At 42.7% G+C, this 20,290-nt stretch overlaps 1 protein-coding gene across 4 annotated transcripts in view; it reads left to right on the plus strand.

The window, feature by feature from the left end:
* Positions 1 to 18,535, plus strand: part of OXNAD1 (oxidoreductase NAD binding domain containing 1) — a 34,989-nt gene extending 16,454 nt beyond the window's left edge. For all 4 annotated transcript variants that reach the window (XM_080671686.1, XM_080671688.1, XM_080671687.1 and 1 more), the window contains exons 5-9: positions 1,558 to 1,664; positions 9,435 to 9,576; positions 15,952 to 16,194; positions 17,197 to 17,305; positions 17,976 to 18,535. In XM_080671686.1, the coding sequence (XP_080527812.1) occupies positions 1,558 to 1,664; positions 9,435 to 9,576; positions 15,952 to 16,194; positions 17,197 to 17,305; positions 17,976 to 18,130 (756 nt within the window). In that variant the 3' untranslated portion in view covers positions 18,131 to 18,535. The remainder of the gene's footprint in view (positions 1 to 1,557; positions 1,665 to 9,434; positions 9,577 to 15,951; positions 16,195 to 17,196; positions 17,306 to 17,975) is intronic.
* The last annotated feature ends 1,755 nt before the right edge of the window (positions 18,536 to 20,290 follow it).

The following is a 20,290-nucleotide window of genomic DNA, read 5'->3' on the forward strand; positions in this document are numbered from 1 at the left end:
CCGGCCACCTTCTAATTAATTTCCTTTCAATGTACACAAATCCGTGCACCGGGTCACTAGTAATGTAATGAAGGAGAACCCTCTGATGATTCTTATTACTTGTCTTTGTAGTAAGATATTTAAAATCAGCTGTGTGGCAAACAGAAGATTCCTGTTTTGTTGAGACCTGCCTTCCCTGAATTCTATGGTTTTGAACATGAATCTAGATTTTCTGTAGTGTTCCCCCCCACCTAACATTTTTTTAAGCAACAAAAGGCTCCCAAACTTCTAACTTTTGTTCTAGAAGCCAATTTTAAGTGACTTTAAGTTAGAGTTTCCATTTATTCTGCAAATATTTACTGAATCTTTCTGTATGTCAGGCCTGGGAAGCTGGTATAGATACAAATTCTACCCAATATCTGATCTCAGAAGGCATGTGGTCAGTGTGAAAGACTTGTTCCTGGGTATTTATAATTACATCAATATGGGCTAAGTATGATAATAAAGGCAGATAATTTTATGGGTAGAGTTGAGAGGATGGAGGGAAGAGGAAGAGGTCTGGAAGGTGGGGTAAGAGGTTGATAGGCAGGACTGAGCATGTGCCACATGCCAAATGACCTAGGCAGCACTGGGGAGGTAGACAAGTGTCAGGTGCCTTTGAGGACCAGCATGCTGTCCAGTTTGGCTGGTAAACCAGTAGCACAAGGATCCAAGAGGAGCTTAAGCTGGTATGAGTTACGAAGGCCTTTAGCATTCTTTTATGTTTGTAGTTGAGTGTTAGAGAGCCCTTGAAGGTTTTTGAGCTGGAAAGTAACTCAGTGAGGTCAGAACACTAGGAGTATTCATCTGTTTTGTAGTTACTTTTAATTTCTGAAATTTGTATGTCATGGACTTCTTGCAGGTTCAGAACAAACACAGGTTCATAGCTAACATGGGTCTCACTTTGCGTAGGTCGTACTCACAGAGAATTTAGATGCCAGGTGGGTGGCTTACAGGGCTCCATTCCCTGAGCAAGTCTCAAAGTGCCCAGCCCGGTGCATGGCACGTGCTAGACTCGCAACAAATAAACACTTGCTTATTAAACAGTCCCTTCAAGAGATGATTTTTGTATGCAGAATAAAATTCAGTTAGTATTTTTAAAATGTGTTTTATTGTTTATTTAGAGGGAGAGGAAGAGAGAGGGATAGAAAGAGAAACATCAGTGAGAGAGGAACATCATTGATTGCTGCCTCCTGCACACACTGCACCCTACTGGGGATCGAGCCCACGACTCGGGGCATGTGCCCTGACTGGGTATCGAACCAGCGACCTCTTATTTCCTGGGTCAGTGCTCAATAGCTGAGGCACACTGGCAGGACTCAATTAGTATTTTAACAAGTCTCTGAAAAAGAAGATAATTAGAATTTGTTCACCTGGTGATAGGCAGCATTTTAAAGCAAAGCATGCTTTACCTTGTTTTGCAATTTTAAGAAACCACATCTTTGTAGATTTTGAAAAAACCCGAGTTACCAGAAAGCCACAGTTTGTTCCTCTCATTGTGTACACACTAACCTTAGCCAGTTCATCTTTTGACTCAAGGTCGTGACGGCAGCTAAGGTGTGTGGAACAGCCAATGAGTCACCCTCCGTGAAGAGGCTCCGCCTGCTTGTTACTGATCAAGACTTTTCCTTTAAAGCCGGCCAGTGGTGAGTGGCTTTTCTGTTTCTAGGGGTTGTGTGTGTTCAGGAAGATGCCACCAGATAGAAGGGCTTGTTTTTCTTTCTGGAAAGGACGTCTGTGGCCCGCTGTTTCTCCTGAGGGGTAGGAATCTAGACCACCTCCATTCAGGGTGAGCCCTCCTTGACACGGAGAACCAGGTTTCTTTCCTAGCCTCAGAGCTTGCCTCGGTTTTGAGCCCAGACCCTCTCAGTCATATATGAAAATTGCTGCCTTGAGTTTTTCTTATTAAAACAAAGCAGCTAATTCTGGTCCACGAACCTGGCAACTGTGATAATTCTGTCTGTAAGATGATTACTAGTAAAATGCACTGAAGTAATCTAATCTTGAGTTATGTGTTGCCGGGGATTGATGTTTTCAAAAATTAGTGTTCCTTACATCAATTACAGAGGAAACAGCAGTCTGGAAAGAAGAATAACCAGTATGTCACAGAGCTGACCACCTTCTCAACCAAGTTCCTGCATCACTCTTATCTCGTCTGGGTTGAGTTTATTATCAGTGCTGAATTTATTATCAGGAGCCCCAGGCAGGCCTAGCACACACTACACTCATGAGTCGGCCCGTTGGGCTCTGAGGACTAGTCAGTATGCTGACAGGGTAACAGCCCAGCTGTCCCGTCTTGTCCCACTCCCTGCGAATGGCCTCACGAGCTGCAATTCATGTTGAATTGTAAATAAAGCAACTTGTATTTCCTTAGGAAAGGTGTGTTTGGGTGTATGTTTCCTTTATTTAAATAAAGCATTCACTTCTAAATGAATTTCTGGCATGTCAGTGTGGTCGCATTTCTTAGGAGTCACTTGACTAATTTTGGCAGTCCATCTGGAAATGTGGTTTTGTTAGAAGGAGGATGTGTGATAATAGCAAGTGTGATAATAGCAAGAGTTAGCAGTCTTGTGTTAATAGTTTGCCTTTGAATTTAGAACTAGAAAACAAGATGCTGATTGCAATAATTTGCGTTTGTGAAGCAATTTACTGCAATCTTTGCACATGTTCAGTGATACATATTAAATGCATTTGGGCTGTTTTAGGGGGAGGTGGGCAACATTTTTACCCTTCAAAAGTAGTTTAGCAGTTATTACATTGGAAAATGGAAACTTTAATTGTAACGATCTGTCTTTCCACATTTCCCTTCTGGGGAAGTGTTTGTGTCCTGTGCACAGCATTGTCTCTGTGCCTTCAGCTCTGAATTGTGCCAAGACTGTCCCCAGTCCCCTGATTAGAAAAACCCTATGCATTGGTTTATAACGCTGCTACCATGGTGTGCCTGCAAGTGTATAAGCACTTGCAAACTGTGGTTACCTGATGAGAAAATGTCATAATTCTCCAGTGATTATATATATATATATATATATATATATATATATATATATATAAATAAAAATAGGTTCTATTGTGATCTCAAGATAAAATTATTGAGGGTTGGTGTTATATATCCCATATCAATGAATGGATTTAGTCAGGTTACTGATGTTAGGACTGGTTTTAGTAACTGGCTGATCTGGCTTCAGAGGGCAGGTATTGAGGTGGTCATCTCTGGCTGGTTAGCGATGACCCTTTCCCTGCCAGGTGTCACTCAGCACTCATTCCTGGCACCTGGATCCTCCTCTTTTAAAAGATTGCTCCCTTAGCACTAGCAGATGGCATGGCTGTAGGGGCTGTGAGTCCCTTTGACTTCATGGGGACAGCATGGCCATTTGCTTAGGTTGGTGGTGTCCACTCCTTCAGTGCTGTTGCTGGGACGGCTTGTGCTCTAGGCTCTCTTAGAGCATCAGCTCGGTGGTAACCTCCATGGAGAACCTCCTTGTTCTTTGGAGAAGAGGGCAAGGTTAGGGAGAGAGCGGGTGTGGATGTGGCTGCCTTGCAGTTTGTGCAGTTAGAGTTTTCAGAGTGGAATGCTGTTTAGAGATAAAGGAGAGGGTTGCTAGTGGGCTTATCTTTGGGGTGGGAGATTTCTGAATTCTTGACCTCCTTTGATATCTATCAAACTCTGAGGGGCTCCAGTGCTCTGAAGCTTTTAGCACTGAGACACCTGTGCCATAGACCTCCAGGGCTCTTCCCATACTGCACTGTGTTCTTACTGGGCCCTCAGAATGGGCTGGTTCTAAGAAGTCAAATAATCCAACCCAGAGAGAAAGGCCAAAGAGGAAACTGCTGCAAAACCACTTTTCACATGAGCAGGGCTATACCTTCTGGAGCTACCACTTAGCACCTAACCACTCCCCCCAAATAGATTTTTAAAAGATAAAATGGCTTTATCAGTAATTTCCTGATAAAATCAGGATCACATATGTTAGAGCTGAGAAGGAATCTATACTAAGTACAGTATTTCCAGACAGACCTCAGATGATGAGCATTTTCTCTCTCTGCCAAGCAGATTTTGTCATAGCTCATTTAATTGTATTTATTTGTTAACTTTCCTATCATTAGGGGTTTACTGAGGGCAGGAACCAAGATATCCTTGCATCTGGACATCCACCGTGAACCACACTGTGGTAGGCGGGTTCCGTCTGCAGTGTTTGCGCAAGGAAGGGTGAGGGGCTCTGAGGACTGTTGCTGAGGACAGAGTAAAGCACTGTCATTTAGCCATGGTTTGCATGCTTGGCGTGTGCCGGGCACTGGGACTGCAGCTGGCCAGGACAGGGCTGCCTGGACAGTTGGACATGGATATGTGTGGTTCGCTACGGAATCGGGCTCTTTCTCTCAGTTCTTCATATACTCACGCATCTGGAGGTGTGGTAGGTGGCAGCGCAGTAGGTGCCTCATCTCAACTCCAAGAGTGCTAATCTTGCAAAGGGGTTACTGAGTGTATGTGTTTAAGACACTTTCTTGGACCGATGTTTTATTAAATAAGTATTGTGCATATTTTCTTAAATCCATTCAGATGAGGTTTTTATGCCATTTGAATTCTTCGGTAGCATTTAATGGAGTCCTTTTTTCTAAAGGTGTCTGTCTTTCCAGTTTTTAGAGAAGAGGGATTTCCTGTCATTCACCTGAGAATGGTCTTTAGCAACATCAAGCAGCAGAGGGCGCTATAATTCAGGCGATGAAGCTGCAAAAGTAACTCATTGATGTATTTATTTTTTTAAACATGGAAGCTGTGGAGATGCTATATACCTTCTCTGAGAAAGCATATAGCATCTGTGTTAATAAGTGTTAACTGTAGTTTTTAAAAATTGCATCTTGCCTGAAATGAAAGGGAAATTAAGGTATTCATGGGAAATGGTCAATTAAATATAGGCAAAAGTAGGCTAGGGACCTTTTCTGGAGTACTTCCAGTCCAGAACTGGTTTTTAAAGACTATAAAAAATGACCGGATATTTAAGGTCATAGAGCAAAAGAGAACATCTTTTAAGGTCATAGATCAAATCAGTAGAGAACATTGTGTGCTTTTTGTGTAAGTCTACTGGTAGGAAAACAGCTGGGGAAAATGATTCTATTGCTCTGTGATGGCTGAGAAACATCAAGATTGGATGTTTACATTTCCTAGACATGGAGATGAGAAGCTTTTGTGGACCCAGATTCCAGTAAATTTTCCTTTTCTTGGTATGTTACTAGGTTTGTTGCATTTCGTAGACCCGCCCAAAAAGGGTTTCTGTGGCATAGAATTACTGAAGGCTCAACTTCCAGGAGTCCTAGCCTATAGGAGTGTGGTCGGAAGAAAAGAAAGGAACATGAGATTTCCACAGCTTAGAAGGCCACATCAACCTGTTTAGTTTGTCAAATACCAGTGAAAGAGTTTCCGTTGCCTTTTTTTTTTTTTCCACCTTTTAAAACTGTTTGAGATACACTTCACAAATCATAAAACTCACCCATTTTAAAGTATAAAATATAGCCACTTAAAATGGTTTTTAGTATATTCTCAGAATTATAAAACCATTGGCACAATCAAATTTAGAACATTCTCATCGTTCCAAAAAGAAAAGCCAGTTATCATTGACTCCCATCCTCCTCAGACAACTACTGTCTACATTGTGTATATATGGATTTGCCTATTCTGGATATTTCATATCAGTGGGATTATGCAATATGTGTTTTTTTCTATGATTGGTTTCTTTCACTTACCATATAATTTCCAGTGTTCATCTATGTTGTAGCAGGTACCATTACTTCATTCCATTGTATGGTTATAACCTATTTTGTTTATATATTCACCAGTTGATGAATATTTAGATGGTTTTCACTTTTAGGCTATTACCAATAATGCTACTATGAATATTCATGTGCATGTTTTGAGTGGACATATGTTTTCATTTCTCTTGGATATATACCTAGGAGTGGAATTGTTGGTATTATGATAACTCAAACATTTTCAGGCATTGCCAAACTGTTTTCCAAAGTGGCTGTGCCATTTTGCAGTCCTACCAATTTCTCTAGATCCTCACTAATGTATAAGGCTTCCAATTTCCTCACTAACACTTGCTGTTGTTTGTTTGATTAGCCATCCATCCCAGTGAGTGTGAAGTGATAGTTTATTGTAATTTTGATTTGCATTTCCCTAATAATTTAAAATGTTCATGTGTTTATTAGTCATTTTATATATCTTCTTTGGAGAAATGTTCATACAAATCCTTTGCCCATTTTTTTTTTTTTTTTATTGAGTTACTAGAGGCCTGGTGCACGAAATTCATGCATGGGGGTGAGGGTGGGGGTGGGGTGTCCCTCAGCCCAGCCTGCACCCTCTCCATTCTGGGACCCCTTGAGGGATGTCCAACCGTCCGTTTAGGCCCAATCCCACCAGACCTAAACGGGCGGTTGGACATCACTCTCACAATCCAGGACTGCTGGCTCCCAACCGCTCACCTGCCTGCCTGCCTGATTGCCCCTAACCACTTCTGCCTGCCAGCCTGATCACCCCACTGCCAGCCTGATCGACGCCTAACTGCTCCCCAGCCAGCCCTATTACCCCTAACTGCCCTCCCCTGCTGTCCTGGTCACCCCTAACTGCCCTCCCCTACAGGCCTGGGTCCCCCCCAACTGCCCTCCACTGCAGGCCTGGTCCCCCCCACCACTGCCCTCCCCTGCTGGCCTGGTCTCCCCCAACTGCCCTCCTCTGCTGACCCGGTCTGCCCTCCACCAACTGCCCTCCCTGTTGGCCTGATCGCCCACAACTGCCCTCCCCTGCAAACCTAGTCTCCCCCAACTGCCCTCCACTGCAGGCCTGGTCCCCCCCAACTGCTCTCCCTTGCAGGCCTGCCCCCCCCCAATTGCCCTCCCCTGCAGTCCTGTTTGCCCCCAACTGCCCTCCCCTGCTGACCTGGTCCCCCCCAACTGCCTTCCCCTGCAGGCCTGGTCCCCCCAACTGCCCTCCCCTGCAGGCCTGAGTCCCCCCTAACTGCCCTCCCCTGCAGGCCTGGGTCCCCCCTAACTGCCCTCCCTTGCTGGCCTGGTCTCCCCCAACTGCCCTCCTCTGCTGACCTGGTCACCTCCAACTGCTCACAACTGCCCTCCCCTGCCAGCCATCTTGTGGTGGCCATCTTGTGTCCACATGGGGGCAGCCATCTTTGACCACATGGGGGCGGCCATCTTGGAGTGATGGCCAATTTGCATATTACTCTTTTATTAGCTAGGATAAGAATTATTTACATGCCGAAACCGGTTTGGCTCAGTGGATAGAGCGTCGGCCTGCGGACTGAAGAGTCCCGGGTTTGATTCTGGTCAAGGGCATGTACCTTGGTTGTGGGCACATCCCCAGTAGGGGGGGTGCAGGAGGCAGCTGATCGATGTTTCTCTCTCATCGATGTTTCTAACTCTCTCTCCCTCTCCCTTCCTTTCTGTGAAAAAGCAATAAAATATATTTTAAAAAAAAAAGAATTATTTACATATTCTGTATACCCTTATCAGATGTATGATTTGAAAATATTTTTTCCTATTCTGTCAGTTGTCTTATAATTTTCTTGATGGGATCATTTATAGCACAATGTTTTTAATTTTGATGTGGTCTAGTTTCTCTATTTTTTTCTTTAACCTTTGTGTTTTGGTGTCTAGGTAACTGTTGCCATGAAGAGTTACTCCTGTGTCAGTCTTCTAAGAGTTTATAATTTTAACTCTTACATTTAAGTCTATGAGCCATTTTGAGTTAACTTTTATATATGGTGTGAAGTAGGGATCAAACTTGGTTCTTTTTATATGTGGATATTCACTTGTCCCAGCACCATTTATTGAAAGGCTATTCTTTTGCCTTTGAATGGTGTTGGTACCCTTGTTGAAAATTAACTGACCATAAACTTAAGCGTTTATTTCTGGACTCTCAGTCCTTTTTCATTGATCTATATGCCTGTTCTTATGCCAATATCACAGTGTCTTCATTACTGTAGCTTTAATAGTAAGTTTTGATGATTCTGGGTTCCTTGAATTTCCATATTAATTTTATGGTCAACTTATCAATTTCTGCAAAGAAACCAGCTGGGTTTTGATAGGTAATGCATTGAATCTGGAGATCAGTTTGGGGAGTATTGCTATCTTAACATATAAAGTCTCAATCCATGAACATGAGATGTCTTTCCATTTATTTAGATCTTTGATTTTTTTTCAACAAGGTTTGGTGGTTTTCATTATACAAGTCTTGTACTTCTTTTGTTAAATTTATTCCTAATTATTTTATTCTTTTTCTATTACAAATATAATTATTTTTCTTAAATTTACATTTAGCTTATTCATTGCTGGTTTATAGAAATACAATTGATTTTGTTATTGATCTTGTATCCTGCAACCTTATTTGACCTGTTACTTAGTTTTATTATCTTCATAGTAAATTCTTAGGAGTTTCTATATACAGCATCATGTCATCTGCAACTTCTTTCTCTTTCTCTCCTGTCTGGATGCTTTTTATTTAATTTTCTTGGTTAATTGCCTTGGTTAGAACCTCTAGTCAATGTTGACTAGAAGTGATGGGAGCAGACATCCATGTCTTGTTTCCGTTCTTGGTGGGGTAGAGGAGGGGCAGACTTTCACCCTTTCACCATTACATATGGTGTTAGCTATGGATATTTTGTAGCTGCCTTTTATCAGGCTGAGTAAGTTCCCATTTATTCCTAGTTTGTTGAATATTTTTATTATCTAAGGATGTTGAATTTTTTCAAATACCTTTTCTGCATCTGTTGAGATTCTCCTTTATTAAGTGGTGTATTTCATTGGTTGATTTTCAGATGTAAACCAATCTTGTATTCCTGGAATTTTTGTGTATGTATTCACAAGGAATATTGATCTATAGTTTCCCTCCATGTGATACTTTTCTCTGGTTTTTGGTATCATGGTAATAGTAACATTGGCCTCATAAAATGAGTTGGGAAGTGGTCTTTTCTTATTTTTTGGAAGAGTTTGTGAAAGATTCGTATTATTCTTTAAATTCTTGGTAGAATTCATGAGTGATACCACCAGAACCTATCCTTTTCTTTGTGGGAAGTTTTAAAATTAGTCATTCAATTCATTTGTTATGGGTCTGTTCAGATTTTCTGTTTATTTTTTTAGTCTAATTTGGTAGTTTTGTGTCTTTCTGGGAATATGACTATTTCATCTAAGTTATCTAATTTTAGGTTAAATAGTTGTTCATAGAATTCCTTTGTAATCTTTTGTTTTTGTAAGGTTGGCAGTGATGTCCCATCTTTCATTCTTGATTTTAGTAATTTTATATTTTCTTGTTTTTTTTCTTAATCTAGCTAAAAGTTTGTCAGTTTTGTTTACCTTGCTGCCCACTTTTTAAATTGCTTCAACAGTAATAACTTATTTTCCTTTCCTTTTAGGATTGATTTCTTTATCCCAGGAGTCTCTGTGGTTGGTGGGTTCTCAATATGCTCCAGCCCCCGACTGCTAGAACAAGAGAGAGTAATAGAATTGGCAGTGAAATATACGAATCACCCTCCTGCTGTCTGGATTCACAATCAGGTGAGCAGATCTCTGTTTAAACCTGCAGATTAGGGCATCTCTGCCTCCCAGTTTGTGTTCAGCTCACTTAATCTAAAACCAGGTTTGTGTGAGGAGGGAACATGCTCACAAAGAGCTCCTTTGCATCCAGAATTCAGGCTCCAAAAGGCCAACGAAGCAGAGTCTTTTTGGTGCATTAAAGATGACTCGAAGATACTTTGGGATCTGGATATATCTTCCGAGACACCAAACAGTATTTAGTTGAATACTACCATAGGAGTAAAGCATTTTGCTTTATATGTAAGGTTGTGAAAATTGGCTCTTTGTATGTCTTGTAAATATTAAATCTACACATCACATTATTTTATCCTAATCATCCTAAATAAAGGGAATTAAACTTCCATTCTGTCATCATTTGGAGGGAACACGGTCCCTGATCACATACTGCTCAGGCCCAGAGCTGAGCACCGCTAAATCTGTGGGGTCAGTGCCTCTCCATGGCAGTCTCTAGAGGGCTCGTCACACGGGGTTCTGAGAGGGAATCCACGTTGGCTGCTAATAACTCGTGCTTCCTCATGGGACTGAAACACAGCCCTACATAAGCGGCATGTTCATTCCCTGCTAGAAGTCTGATAACAAGAAGGGGCTCAAGCAGGTCAGCAGGTCAGTTATTAGTCATCTTAGGTTTTGACCCTTGTGCTTTTTTTACTGCCATCACCTTCACTTCTCTAGTGTGCCTACTTTATTTACCAACAACCTATCCCATCCCAGGCATTCTCTTAATCCCCTTTACCAAAAAGGAATGTACCAGTACAAATATTGCATATATTTTTAAAATTTATATCAAAGGGCAAAGGAACTTGAATAAGACAGTTTTGAAAAAGACAACTATAATGGGAGGAATTGTATTACTCAAATTTAAGATTAAAATAAAGCTACAGTAATCAAAACAGTGTGGTATTGGTATAGGGATAGACACACAGCTCAATGGAACAGAATAGAGTTCAGAAATAGACTGATATCCATATGGCCACTTAGTTTTTTTTCATTGATTTTTAGTTTTAGAGAGAGTGGAAGGGAGGGGGCAGAGAGAGAGAGAGAGAAACATCGATGTAAGAGACACATCAGTTGGTTGCCTCCCACACGTGCCCCCCATCGGGACTGAGAATCGAACCTGCAACCCAGGACATGTCCTTGATTGGGAATGAAACACACAACTCGTTGGTGCCCGGGCTGACACTCTAACCACTGAGCGATGCCAGCCAGGGCTGGCCACTTGATTTTTTTATTTTATTTTATTTTTATTTTTTTAATATATTTTTTTTTTATTGATTTCAGAGAGGAAGGGAGAGGGAGAGAGAGATAGAAACATCAATGATGAGAAAGAATCATTGATTGGCTGCCTTCTGCACGCCCCCTACTGGGGATCAAGCCCGCAACCCAGGCATGTGCCCTTGACTGGAATTGAACCCAGGACCTTTCAGTTTGCAGGCCCATGCTCTATCCACTGACCAGCTAGGGCTGGCCACTTGATTTTTGACAAAGGTGTTAAATTCAATGGAGAAAGGATAACCTTTTCAACAAATAGTGTTGGAACAATTGCCTATCCATACCCAAAAAAAGAACCTCTCATACTTTTTATTCAAGATTAAATCAAAATAGGTTGTAGATCTAAGTATAAAACATGAAACTATATGTTTTAGAAGAAAGCGTAGGAAATATTCAGAACTTGAGCGTGGGCAAAGATTTCTTAGACATGACACCAAAAGCAGGATCCATAAAAGTTTGATAGATAGACTTAGTCAAAATTTAAAACTTTTTAATGCAAAAGACACTATTTACAGTTTTTTACAAATAAGCTGAAAACTACGAGAAAGTGTTTGCAATTTAGATATCCACAAAGGACTTGTATCCAGAATTTGTAAGTACTCTCAAAAATCAGCCAGAACAACAAGCATAATTTCAAAATGGTCAAAGGATTGAAGAGACACTTTATTTTAATAAAGGATATAAGGATGGCAAATAAGCAATGAAAAGATGTTTAACATCGCTAAACATTAATTATTAGGGAAATGCAGAGTCAAACCATAGTAGTGGGATATCTCTTCAGATCTATTAGAATGACTCAAATGGAAAATACTGATAATGCCAAGTGCTGACAAGGTTGTGGAGCAACTGTAACTATTATATTGCTCACAGGAATGCAAAGTTCTACAGCCATTCTGGAAAGCATTTTAGCAGTTTTGTATGAAATTAAATACACACTTAACCTAGGACCCAACAATACCAATACTATAGCTGTGAAGGCTCTGTTCCTAGAAAAGCCTGTACATGAATGTTTATAGCAGTTCTGTTCATAATTGTCAACAACTAGAAACACCCCAAATGACTCAGAGTAGGTGCATGGATAAGCACGTTGTGAGGCTGTAGGTGCGTGGATAAGCACGTTGTGATGCTGTATTGTTATTCAGCAGTGAAGGCAGAGGAACTATTTATTGATGGCACACAACAACTTGGGTGAATCTCAGAGGCATTGTGGTGAGTGAAAGAAGCCAGTCTCAAAGGTTATGTACTGCCATTTATGTCACATTCTGGAAAACACAAATACAGCGCCAGAAAACAGATCAGTAGTTGACAAGGGTGAGGGGTGGAGGAGGGGGTGAGCATAAAAAGATAGCACAAGGGAGTGTTTTGGGCTTGAGGGAGATGTTTTAGATCTTGATTCTGGTGGTAGTTACACAGTTCTGTGTGTGTATTAAAATTCATAGAACTGTGCACAAAAAAAATTGTAAAATAATTTAAACAATAAAGGATTTTTAAATCTGGGAGCATAAAAGTAAATGGCCTTCCTATGGTTTACATGTCCATTTGTCTGTTCATAATAACCCCTAGCTGCTCGCCTTAGCATTTCCATTGTAAACGGATCCTGCCACATTTGTCCTCTGTCCTGAGTCCTCCCTTCGGTGTGACCTCAGCTGCATCATTCCTTTATAGATTCTCTATCCATTACTATCTCCAGGCTACATTTTGAGTTTCTATAATATGCTGCAGGGGTGGGGCCGGCAAGGTGTTTATGTGCCCCGCACTCACTGTTAAAATGAGCCTAGCCATCCCAGCCCCTAGTGCCAGGATCCCCTCCAGTTGTCAGCCTCCCACGTGACCTGACCTGGTGCTGGTCCATAACTCTCCCGCTTGGTTTCATGCCTCATTGGCATTTCAATGAAGAAACTTATTCTTAGAGGCTATAGAAAATCTCCGAGTGGCATTGCTTGAATGCACATCCTAATTGTAGTGCTTGTTCCACTCTGCCCAGTGGGAGCTGCAAACGGCCTTTATGAAGTCAGATTTTTCTTGGAACCAGTCTCAGGTGCCTATATCCCTCCTGAGAGTTTGTCTTATTAAACTATTCAAGTGGACAATGGAGGCACGTGAGTGTCTGGGTGGCAGCAGGCTGCTCTGCTGGGACATGGAATAAAGGGCCATAAATGTCTTCCTTTATTTTATCTTCTTTGGCTCAAACTCCTGGCAGGGTAAAGGGTTCTAGACAGCTATTGTTTGTCTGCTCCCGTGGCTGAGGAAGAGTTGTTTGTTTCACAAGTAGAAAATCTATACCCAGATTAGATACATTGCTATGTAATTGAAGGTAATATCCTTTTACTCACTTCCATATTGTGCTGTACGGACTGCGAGTCTTGTGCTCATGCTACCCTGGCAGTTTTTATTGATCAACAAAAGACAAAGATGGCTTTGATTCTTTCCAGATGCTAGCAAATTAGAAGATAGATCTCCTGAAGATTATTTTGTCACTAAAAAGTCTTCTTGAGTATTATCTTTCCCTGGGGCACGGTTTCTTGGCAACTTTAGGGTTGAAAATACTGTGGTTTCTAAAAACAATAACCTGAAGGCTTTGTTTGTTGTCATTACTAAGCATGCTGGAGATGACCACTGGAGAAAATTATTTCTTAGTCTCTTTTACTCTTAGAGATAAAGAGATAAGTGTACAGGCAAACAAGAGGGGGAAGCACGGTGCAGAGAGATTAAATTCATTGTCATTGTTAGGCAGACACTCTTGTATCATAAATTCTGTTTTCAAGACTTGAAAGGAAGGAGTATTTTAAAGCACTTTGGTAGCCAGTCTAGTGACTCTTACATTTTAGTTACTACTTACAGAATGCCCCCTTGCTGCTAATTCCTTTTGTCAAAAATGAAAACCACTTATCCTCATGTAAAACTCTCCTATGTATTTAAAATAGTTCAAGTGTGTGTTTTTCCCTCAGAGAAAGAATTTCCATTCATTTAACACTTCTTTACCAAGAGACCTTCTTTGTGAAATTCAAATAATTTTTCATTTTTTTCTTAGTTATTTCTTTAACTTGTAGAGCCCCAAATTAAATGGATGTCAGAAAGGATTGCCTGTCATGCATGGTGCCAAGGTGTGAGTGCTCAAAGTTTGGTCTTCAGAAAGCATATGGTACATTATTACTTCTGAGGAGGGAGTTCATTTAGTTGACTTATGTCAGGAGCATGTAATGGAACATACCTATTCTCTCAATACAAATTTCTTAGTTTTAGGCTCTGTTTCTTAGTGACGGGAAAGAATGAAGCTGGCACCCCCGGGCTTTTTCTCAGCCGCAGTGACCCCCAGCATCCTCTTCTGTGGAGCTTAATTCCAACAGGGAGTTTCCCCCAGAGTGTCTTGTAATGCCCCCACAACCCTGAGGGTGAGCAGGCCCACTGCTGGGACCCATTTTCCAGATGCGGCTGCAGAGGCTCAGAGAAGTAAAGGGACTGGCTGGATTGCATAGGGGCTGTGATTAAGTCTTCTGACTCCTAGGTTACTGCGTTTTCCTCTAAACTAGGTGTTCTCAACCCTGTCAGATCCAATGGCCCCTTTCTAGATCTACCCTGAAATGAAATCCAAAGTTAATGTAATCAACGTAATTTTTTAACATACTTCTCCAAGTGTAATACAAAGGAGAAATAAAGGAAAGTGATTCATAACTAAAGACTGTATTTCAGTATGTAAATGCTTGGGCATATTTAGAGCTAGGAGATAGAATGAAGTCGTCAGACAACTGTCCCTCGATGTAGAATCACATGAATACACTGTCTGCAAGTGCAGGTATGCAGGTTGTATGTTGAAAGGACCACACACATCTTACCATCTGCGATGCAGTTTTCCGGAACAGTGAATGAACATGCTTAGTAACATTCTGCACACAACGAAGTACAGTCTACATGGTGGTTAGATTCTCGAAAACTCAAACTATGTTAGATCCGTGCGAAAAATAAAAATCTTCTAGTTTTTTTTGTAGAATGAGTTAGAGAGTCTAGTCTCAGATCATTAGAAACCTGTTTTCAGCTATGCATGTATGGCCCACAGGCCATTTGGAAGTCAGCTGGGCAGGCCTGTGCATTGCAGGTAATGGTGTGCTACTAAACCGGTGCTCTGAGGAAGAAAGCTCTGATTTGTAGCCTTTGCTGATTTCTGTGCTGTAAACACTCCCCAGTGGCTGATCTCACACTACCAGTAGGTACTCACAGAATTCCTGCGCATTCTGCCATCGGCTTAGGAGGAGCCAGTGCCAGAACACCGCTAGCTGCACAGGACGTTAGCACCTCTCGCCCTGCCCTCTAAGTGCCATTTCCAAATCATTGTGACAGTGAAGATGTCACTACAAGTCTCCAAAACATCCCCCTCGGAGCAGTCTCGCCTCTGGAGAACCAGGGCATTCAGTTCTGAGTCTGGTGTGACTTCAGGGAGCAGTAGGGGCTTTATGTGTGTGTGTGGGGTGGGGGTGGTACTCACTTTATGGTGTGAAGCCTCAGGCTTCCTGTTCTCACTGCTCCGGGGAGAAAGGAACAGTCTGAACAGCACTATAGTGGTGGCCACTGGCCTCAGTCTGTGGAGCAGGCCTGGCTGTGCCCTGCTGGCGACTAGAAGGAAGCCCCCAGTGCCCACACTTCTCAGCGCCAGAGTCCAGGGCAGCCACAGTCAGTGACACTTGCCCGTCTGGCCTCTCAGCTCCATGGCTTTGATCAGAACAGGAGTGCCACTCAGAAAAGGAAACTCATACTTCAGAGGTGTCTCCTGTGCCTCTTTTCACAACCCAGGCCCTCACCTACGTAGTTAACAAATGGCAAAGTTATTCAAGCGAGTCTCCTTTTCTCAATAGTGGAGCAGCTGGGAGTATAGGTCCCAAAGGCAGAGGAGCAAATTGCTTATGTCATGGACAAGTGGAATCAATTCACAGGGCCCTGGGAAACTTGAGAGCAAGCTGTAAAAATAGTCCTAAATACTGACAGACACGCCGGAGGCAGACAGTTTCCTAAGAAAGAACATTTGGTTTTAGACCTGTGCTACCAAGGACTCAGGATCTTTCCTTTCCTGCCTAGTGCGCACTTGACTCTGAAGTGGCCGTGAGAGTGGGAGGAGAGTTCTTCTTTGACCCTCAGCCTGCGGACACCTCTAGGAACCTCGTGTTGATTGCAGGAGGAGTCGGAATTAACCCTCTGCTTTCCATCCTGCGGCACGCGGCCGATCTCCACAGAGAACGGGCAAACCAAGGAAGTGGATATGAGATAGGGACAATAAGACTCTTCTACAGCGCAAAAAACACCAGCGAACTCCTGTTTAAGGTAAGGGGGAAAGTATGTTCCATAGCTTGCTGGGAGCAGACCTGTCATGGTACTAATTGTCCACGGAACTTGCCTCTCAGCAGTTCAAACAAAGGGCCCGACAAATTTATTTAAAAAAATTTTTTTAATCCTCACCCAAGGATATTTTTCCATTGATTTTTAGAGAGACTGGAAGAGAGAGGGAAAGACAGAGAGAAATATCTATGTGAGAGAAACACATTGATTGGTTGCCTCCTGCACGAGTCCTAACCGAGGTACTTGCCCTTGACCAAAATCTAACCCATGACCCTTTGGTCTTCAGGCCGACACTCTATCCACTGAGCCAAACTGGTTAGGGCAGCCTGACAAATCTTAATCTGATCTTCAAATGAGAATTAGCCAACACATCTTACCAGGATAATTACAACAGCTGGTGTTGAGGCTCCCAGGGGCGTGATGGGATACGGGCAGGTCCAGTGGGCTTGCATTGGAGGTGGGTGGACAGAAAAGTCGCCATGGACCTGGGACTGTAAAGAGTCAGGAGAAGCACAAGCGGGCTCATGTGTTACAAGAGGAGGTGAGAAATGTGTGCTTGGGACCCAGCTGGGTACATGAAACCCCCATCAGCTGCATCTGTGGAAACTAAGTACATTTGATGGAGAAGGCTTTTACCGGATTGCTTTGCAGCTGCAAGGATGAACAAAAGAACAGTAACAGTTAAAAAGACAGAACTGTGGTCAGTGAAACTGATGCTTAATTGCCCAGGCTTGAGAAAAAGGAAAAAGAATAAACTCCCGGAGAGTTCGTAATATGCTTGTTAGCATATTCAGATTTCAATTAAAGCCAAATAGCCTCAGTACTCTGAGAGCTCTGGCCTGCTCGGCTGCAAACAATATCTCTGTAAGTAGAGAGCAAGAGCACAGACGTGTGCTGAATGGGAGGCGAGGTTCGGCGTCAGTGGTTGTGCACATCTGTTTTGATTTTTTAAAATTGTAGTGTGACCAAATATGTTTGACATTCCAGAAAAATATCCTCGATTTAGTAAATGAATTTCCTGAGAAGATTGCATGCAGTTTGCATGTTACAAAGCAGACTACACCAATCAGTGCAGAACTCAAGCCATACATCACGGGTGAGTCCCCTAAAGATGTTTTGACTGTCTCCCCATAGTTATGTGGTGGACATGCCAGTTGGTTGAGTGTAGATGCTTTATTGTTTGGATTTGCTGGCTGGGAATGTCACTACCTGGGGAATAGAGAGGTGATTCATCATGGAAAAATAAGGAGAGATTAAGTTGGATTTATTTATTATATACTGTGTTCCTACGGCCCATATTAAAAATTTATTCTCCACATTTTTTAGGGGACCTTTGCATCATCACTGTAGCATGCATGCAAAGAATTTATATTCCAGCCTCGGCTGAACCGATGCCATTTGCCATTAATGGTAATTTAAATTACTTGTGGTTTCCCCTGCCTGGAAGGATTTTTCACAAAACAGTTTCTTTACTGCTAAAGGCACTTTTGAATCTCTCCCAAAGAGCAGTAAGTTCACTGCCCGTGTCTGAGAGCGCATTGCGATTGGCTTCCCACTTTACTTGCCGTAAGTTTAGGAAACCAGAGATGCACTTTGCTGGGGCCTGGCCCAGGTGCCAGCAGGAGCCATCGTGTGAATGACTCAAGACTGGACTCACTAAGCTCCAGTTACTGAAAATAAACACTGTTGCTGCGTTGTGGTTAGTCCTTCTCCTTTCAATACAAACATGTCTGGCTCAATTTGGTATTTATTCTGTTTCTTGGTAGAAGGAAGAATAACGGAGAAGGAGATAAGAGAGCACATTTCAAGAGAGACTTTGTTCTACATTTGTGGCCCACCTCCGATGACAGACTTTTTCTCCAAGCAACTAGAAAACAGCCATGTTCCCAAAGAACACATCTGCTTTGAGAAGTGGTGGTAGGGAGCAGGCACAGGTAGAAAGGAGAGGGTTATGGGATTTACCCAGGACACGATTCGAGGCAAGATGAAGTTATCTACACTCCGTCTTTTCTTAAGGCTGTGGGCAGAGTGACCTGCTGGAGAAGAAAAGAAAAACCAGCTGACAAGACTTAAATGATCAACTTTTGGCAAAGACTTCATTGAACTATTTTTTACTGTATTGACTTTCTTTTATTAGTAACTGTTTGATTATCTCATGATGTACCTTGAATTGATTTTCTTTCCCCTGAGGGAAAAAGAAGACATATACTTACATTTAATCATAAGAAAATGAGGTTTTGTGTGTGAAATGCAGGCTATCTTTAAATTATTTGACAGCAGCCTATATATCTTATATTCAATAAACTTATAATTTAAACACATTCTTAATACTGTTTCTCTGAAAATCCTTTATACTCAATGTCTTAGTTGACCTTACCATGGCCTGCAGCCCTGCTTCCTCACACCATCCAAGCCGGGTTTGGAAACAGAATATTGTTAGGGAAACTGCTTTAAGGAATTGAATAGCCAGCAGATTAGCTTAATGTGAATGAATATCCGAAGTCTGTATCCTGACTGATTGTTAGTTTCTTCTCAAATGAAACCCTTTCTGTGTTCAGTGTCCTGGCTGCCCGCCTTAGCGCTGCGTGTAGAGGCGGCTTCTTGCTGGGGACAAAGGCCTTGGGGACCGCTGTGTTCCATGTGGAATCTGCCTTCGTTGGCCGGGCTGGCTGGCTGTAGTCATGTGCTTAGGATTGATTAGGGGGTATAGAGCCATTTCCAAATCCCGCTTCTCTGCCTTTTATTTCATCTTTTTGCCAGGGCTGTCTCTGGCAGCAGCAGCTCCTCAACACATACTTGTTGAGTGACTGAAAGAAGCAACTCACATCTGACTTCTCACTAAGGCCAGGTGGGGAGGCCGTCCCAGGACGGGGAGAGGGAGAGGGAATGGTGCAGCCTCGTTCCAAGGCTGCCCTGGTCAAACTGCTAGAAAGCAGACTGGTTCTTATCCTTGTTTAGATTTTTTAAAATCCAGAAGAAATCCATTGGCCGGGGCCAGGCCACCCTTTCTGAGACAAGCAGTCTCGGGCGAAGGCTGCCTCCTGGGAGAGCGCTGAGGACACGGAGTCTGGGAAGGACAGCTCAGTGCGGGAAACCCAGGAGCTGCAGCCGAGAGAGTCCGTGCCTGAGCTGATGGAAAGCAGGTGCCCTCTCATCTCTGGCTGCAGCCTCCCAGGGACCAAGGGCCGAAACAGCCGTGATTTACGGGCTGACGGTGGCTGGCATCACCAGTCTAGCCTCCACCCTGTGTTGAATTTTGTCAAATTTTAAGCAGAGATCATTTGTCAACTATTTCCTTCCCCCTCCCCCCAATTACAGTTGACATTCAATATTATGTTATGTTAGTTTCAGGCATACAGCACAGTGGTGAGACATTTATATAATATACAAAGTAATCCCTCCAGGCAGCCTAGTACCCACCTGGCACCATGCATGGTTATTACAATATTATTGACTGTATTCCCCGTGCTGTACTTCCTAGCCCGTGACTCTTTTGTAACTGCCAATTTGCACTTCTTAATCCCCTCACCCTTTTCCTCCAGCCCCGCTCCCATCTGGCAACCATCAGTTTGTTCTCTGTATTTATGAGTCTGTTTCTGTTTTGTTTGTTCATTTATTTTGTTTTTTAGATTCCACATATAAGTGCAACATATGGTATTTGTCTTTATCTGACTTATTTCATTTAGCATAATACCCTCTCGGTTCAATGCCAGATATGAATTCGGTGGGAGGAGAGGGGCCATTGACCGGATAGGAATATTAACATCCATCAAGGCAGAGATCGTCAGCATTTCAGAGATGAAGGGAATGTGAGAAGCTCTGACCACTGTAAGAATTCCTGACTCGGCTAACCCCAAAGTGTCCAGGCCGAGGGCTGGGCTTTAGGGCTGGGTACTCGAGAGCACAACAGTGTAGCACAATGAGATTCAGGGACGTGGGAGCAGCAAGGGGCTCTTCTGCCAACTGGCAACGGCATCTGGCAGGGAGGAGCCTCGAGGTATAGAGGAAGTGGCTCCCAGGTCTTTCTGTGTTGGGAGCGGAGGTGCAGGGTGAGCATCTTCGTGTAGCGTGGGAGGAGTGC

The sequence above is a fragment of the Plecotus auritus genome (genome assembly GCF_963455305.1).
Source record: "Plecotus auritus genome assembly, chromosome: 6".
In the NCBI taxonomy this organism is placed as follows: domain Eukaryota; kingdom Metazoa; phylum Chordata; class Mammalia; order Chiroptera; family Vespertilionidae; genus Plecotus; species Plecotus auritus.